The sequence below is a fragment of the Musca domestica genome, unplaced genomic scaffold, assembly GCF_030504385.1.
Source record: "Musca domestica strain aabys unplaced genomic scaffold, Musca_domestica.polishedcontigs.V.1.1 3, whole genome shotgun sequence".
NCBI classification, from domain to species: Eukaryota; Metazoa; Arthropoda; class Insecta; order Diptera; family Muscidae; genus Musca; species Musca domestica.
Window position 1 is genome coordinate 5,675,052 of NW_026712299.1, and position 5,594 is coordinate 5,680,645.

At 37.8% G+C, this 5,594-nt stretch overlaps 1 protein-coding gene across 1 annotated transcript; it reads left to right on the forward strand.

Annotated features, from left to right (window-relative positions):
* The first annotated feature begins 3,938 nt into the window (after nucleotides 1-3,938).
* On the forward strand, nucleotides 3,939-5,269 carry LOC101893410 (juvenile hormone acid O-methyltransferase-like). The gene is made up of 3 exons (XM_005179503.4): nucleotides 3,939-4,471; nucleotides 4,539-4,822; nucleotides 4,888-5,269. The coding sequence occupies exons 1-3, from the start codon at nucleotides 4,098-4,100 to the stop codon at nucleotides 5,154-5,156; spliced, it is 927 nt and encodes a 308-aa protein (XP_005179560.1). The 5' UTR covers nucleotides 3,939-4,097; the 3' UTR covers nucleotides 5,157-5,269.
* Nucleotides 5,270-5,594: the final 325 nt, after the last annotated feature.

Genomic DNA, 5,594 nt, shown 5'->3' on the forward strand with positions numbered 1-5,594 from the left:
TCCAACAGATTTTTTTGATGATAATCAGTTTTTGAATATATTGAATCTCACACATTTTTACAATGACTTTCAGTTATTCTATTCAATATTGTATTTGAAATAAGACAAAGATATTTTCGAAAGCAATTACAAACTATCACAACAAGGTCAAGTTCAAGACACCATTTTTTGAATATTTTAAAATAATTTTTTGTACAGTTTTAGGTCGATGAACTGCAGTGGGCTGAACGTGTGATACTATAAACAAAAGATATTAGCAAATGATTGGGAATAGATACTTGTGAATGACATTTAGGGTCAATAAATATTCACTGTTTCGATATGGGAAATAATAAAAAAACTAGTAAAAAAGTCCTCCACCATTTGGAACGAATTTGGCAATTTAAAAAAAAAAAATAAATAAAATCCATTAAAAATTCGGTTAAAATCTTAAAAATACCAAATGTAGCCGTCATATGTGTCTAAACGACGATGTGGACCTTCATAGGTAACATTTGTCATAAGCCATTACAATCGGTTATAATGTCGATAAAACCAAAACACCGAATATCGGGAGGTACCGTTATATGGTGGCTATACGAAGACGTGAACCTGCACAGACAATTTTCTGTCATAGGGTGTAGTATCCATTACGAACTTCAAATACCAAATTTGAAACAATTCTGGTGAAAAATGCCCATAAAATCATTAAAATACCGAATATCGGGGAGGTACCATTATATGGGGGCTTAACGAAGAGTTGGACCTGCACAGACAATTTTTCTATCTTAGGCTTCAGTATCCATTACGAACTTTAAATACCAAATTTGAAACTATTCCGGTGAATAAATTCGCTAAAATCGTCAAAATATCGAATATAGGGAGGTACCGTTATATGGGGGCTATACCAAAACGTAGACCTACATGGCCCATTTTCAATACCAAAAGTCCTGCAGACATAACATACATTTGAGCAAAATGTTATCAATCTACTTCAATTCGTTCGGAAGCTAGAGTGATTTCCACAGACGGACAGACGGACGGACATTGACATAGAATTGTATGCTGATCAAGAATATACAAATACTTTGTGGGGTCTAAAATGTGAATTTCGAGGTGTTACAAACGGAATGACAAACTTAATATACCCTCCATACTATGGTGGAGGGTATAAAAATGTCGGAAATAGCATCAAATTTTTTTAATTTTAGATTTGTTTGAATTTGTCACCTTTGGCACGAATTATGGCCTGCAAACGGCCAATGAAACCGTCACACGATACCCGAACGCTGCTCTGCGGTATTTTTGCCCATTCAGGTGATCGACACTTTGGTATTTTTTAGTGCCAACCTTGCATTCCACAATACTCCAGACACAGTCCAACGGATTGGTATCCGGAGATTTTAGTGGCCATTGTGCGCTGGAAATGAAGGGAGGAACCTCATTTTGTAACCATTCTTGGGTGGCGCGTGCTGAGTCCTGTTGGAATATCCAAAGTCTGCGGCCAAAATTATTGCGTGCCCACGGCTTTAATACACCCTCCACAATATTTTCGCGATAATATAGGGCATACAGTCGATTAATACGAGCGGAGAGCGACCATCAGCTGTTATGGCGGCCCACACCATCACCATGGCCGGCACTTGAGTTCTGGTGGTCAACCGAAGGTGCACATTTTCAGCTGACCTATTTGGCAAGTAAACACGATTATTTTGTTTGTTTACAAGAAAACCAAATTCGGCAGTTCACCACTCGAAGCGACTCTTTAGCTCTTTTGAGTCTAGTTTCTTTCCGTTGCGGTTTAGGTTCTTGCACTTTTTATACCCTACACCACAAGGTGGTCAGGGTATTATGTCTTTATGCATTTGTTTGTAACAGGCAAAAGGAAACGAGATAGACCCTTAGTTCCTTTCGACGATCTGCATAGAATCACTTTCTGAGTTGATTTATGCATGTCAGTCCGTCCGTCCGTCCGTCCGTCCGTCTTTCCATGTATTCTTGTGAACAAAATGCAGGTCGCATTTATTATCCGATTGAGATGAAATTTTGCAAACAATATTTGTTTGGCCCAAGGACGAACCCTATTGAAATTGGAGATAATCGGTAAAAATTTAGATATAGTTTCTATATATATCTTCGTCCGATTTGCTTCTTATTGTGCACCAAACGTGTAATATCAGCCCCAATAGTATGAAATTTTGCACATACAACCAAATTAGGTCTGAAAATAAGTATGCCAAATTTGATCCAAATCGGTTCAGATATAGCTATAGCTCCCCTATATAATGTTTATCCGATTTGTTATTTTTGTCCTCCGCAGCCGTAATATACACTCTGTAACAACAATATTTGGGGAAATATATCAAATGCAGCTCAGAAATACCTTTGCTAAATTTTATCGAGATCGGTTCAGATTTGGATATAGCTCCCATATATAACTTCGTCCGATTTACCTTTTATTGTGCACCAAACGTCTAATATTTGCCCAAATGGGATGGAATTTGGCACATACGACCTAATTTAGCCTAGAAGGTAGTATGCCAAATTTGGTGGTGATTGGTTCAGATATAGCTATAGCTCCCATATATATTGTTCATCCGATTTGTTGTATTTGTTACCTACAGCCGTAATATGCACTCCGTAACAACGATATTCAGGGAAATATATCAAATACAGCTCAGAAATATTTTTGCCAAATTTTATCGAGATCGGTTCAGATTTGGATATCTTTATATGATTTCAAATTAATTTTGCACCAAATGGGAAATACAAGTCCGAATTTAAAAGATACAAATGCTTCTCCATATTTAGTCCTTTGAATATTAAATTATAATTATAATCATAGCGTGTATGATTGAATTCTCCCATAAAAACTTTTAATTGTTATGTGGTGCTCTACTAAATTAGCAAAGTGGTGTAGGGTATCATAAAGTCGGCCCCGCCCGACTTATGACTTTCTTTAATGGTTTAATATAATCCTCTTCCAAGTGATATATGCACTCTATACCGAACTATAACTGCTCTAAAGCCAAATGTTGATAGATGGTATGATATACTTGAACATTCTTTTGTTACGGAAGCTCTACGGAATATGTATAGTGGTGCATAGTGGTATCATATTGTCGGCCCCGCCCGAATTTTGAATTTTCCTTTCCTGATTTTAATTTTTATCATGTAGAAACGTTACAACAACATTTAATCGCATAGGGAAAAATAAATAATGAAATATTTTGAAATTCTAAATTGAAGTAATATTTTTTTGAAGATTTATTGATCCATCCATCCCATGGTATGTAAGAGTTCATACACGTGTATACTGTGGAAGGCTGAGAGTCTAAATCTGTCGACAAATCCGAATGATAATTTCTAACTAGTGCTCAGTTCTCAAACTATGTTTCATAATCCGGTACTGATACTTTTTTTAAATCAAATTTTAACATTGCCACCCAATAATTTCCATCTCATTAGAAAATTTGAAAATGAAACATTAGATGGACCTCTGGGACCAATTGTTTAATTTTCAATGCCACAATTGAACAATTTCAAATACAATTTATGGCCCACGAATCAATAGTCGAAAAGTATTAGAAAAACCCATTGACTGATAAGACGACATGTCATGGGCGTAGCGCCGTGTGGGCGATCGATTTGTTTGTAAACAATTCGATTGTAAATGCATTCATTATTGGCTGTCCCCCTCAGGAAAAACAACCCTCACAACTACGCATTGCCGATGCCATTGTCGTTGTCGTTGCTATGGCCGTGACAGTGAAAATTGAAAAGATCACCTCTTGACACATTCTCGCTATGTTTAGATGAACAACAATGGGAGAATGTTTAAAATTCAGCTTCCAAATCGCGTTACATTTGAATACGAATAGAAGGTGAATGAATGAATGAATGAATGACAGCGAATAATGAGAAGCCACTGGCGCGGAACAACGAACGTTTCCAGTGAAATTCGTATAAAAGAAAATATTCCGGGAAGAATACGATTTAATGTCAATCGAAGCGGCCGTCTGTTAACAACGCGTTGTGCTCCCTCCCCCAAACAGAGTCAAGAGAGCGAGAGAGAGAGAAACCTTCAACAACAACAAAATTCATTCATAGCCCTCAGCATGAATCAGGCCTGCCTCTATCAGCGTGCTAATGAGGTACAGCGTTACGATGCGGAAGAAATTCTCCAAGAATATGCCGAGAAATTTGAGTGGCGCCATGATGGCTTGGATTGCCTGCTAGATGTGGGTACCGGTTCGGGAGATGTTCTCATGGATTTTATCTATCCCATAATGCCGAAGCAGTTTCAAAGCGTTGTGGGTTCGGATGTTTCACGGAAAATGATGCAGTTTGCCGAGAAGTGTTATAGCCGAGAGAAGCAGTGTAGTTTCCGGGTTTTGGACATAGCCACAAAGGATAAGCTGCCAGAGGACATGGTGGGGGGATTTGATCATGTGACATCGTTCTATTGTCTACACTGGATACAGAATCAAAGGTAGGTGAGGGGAGGCGGGGAGAGGGAATATTTTCGAAATCAATATTTTTTTTATTTCGATTTTCAGACAAGCCTTGCAAAATATTTACGATCTCTTGCGCCCAGAGGGTGGAGACTGCCTACTGGTTTTCCTGGCCACAAATCCGGTATTTGATGTCTACAAGCTGCTCAGCAAATCCACTCAATGGTCACCCTACATGAAAGATGTACATCGTTTTATTTCCCCCTTACACTATTCCAGCGATCCAAAAATGGAGTACACCAAAATGCTAAAGGAAACTGGTTTCACCGACATCCAGGTGGATCTCAAAGAGAAAGTCTACATTTATGAGGGCTTGGAGACCTTAAAAGGTGTTAAACTGAAAAAAAAAAACGCTAATTTCCATAAATAATTGTTTTTTTTTCGAAATTTTCAGATAACGTCAAGGCAGTTTGTCCCTTTCTCGATCGCATACCCCTATCGCGCCACAATGCATTCTTGGATGACTTTGTCAACATTGTCTCGCACGATCTGGATTTGAGGCACATCGAGGCAAATGGAGAAATTCAAAAATTCATTTCGCCCTACAAATTGTTGGTAGCCTATGCCAAGAAACCAGCTTTGATTGAAAATCTTCTCAACAATTTGATCATCTCGGTTGAAGCGGAAGCCGGCGAAGCAGAAGAGAAGAAAAATATTAATTAGTTTTAAGACAAGATAACATCTGTTTTTTTATGTGATAATAATTAGTTACTACTACTACTTCTATGAACGAACTGTGTAAAATCTCTCTGGGTGAATATATTACGAATATAGTTGCAGAGAATTGAAGTTTCATTCATTGTGTGGTAGACCTAAATATGTTATTTTTTGAAAACATGTCGGTTACACTGTACAACACAAAAAATAATCACGGAGAAAATCCAGCAGAATATGAAAGTAGAGCTAGAAATGGAAGACACGTGCATGGGCTTTTTAAAAGTTTGCATCCCAAAATAACCTAAATAGATGGGGGAGGCCCTGGGCAATCCAGCCAACCCAAGCCATCCAGCAGACATTCTTCCAATTTTTTTTGAAACTAAGATTCTTTCAAATCCATAAATTTTAGGTACATAGTGTCTTCGGCAATATTGCAGAGAAAAA

Coding starts and splice junctions, on each gene's coding strand:
- LOC101893410 (XM_005179503.4), top strand. CDS start 4,098: ATGAATCAGGCCTGCCTCTATCAGCGTGCTAATGAGGTACAGCGTTAC. Junction 4,472..4,538: donor CACTGGATACAGAATCAAAG/GTAGGTGAGGGG, acceptor TTCGATTTTCAG/ACAAGCCTTGCAAAATATTT. Junction 4,823..4,887: donor GGGCTTGGAGACCTTAAAAG/GTGTTAAACTGA, acceptor CGAAATTTTCAG/ATAACGTCAAGGCAGTTTGT.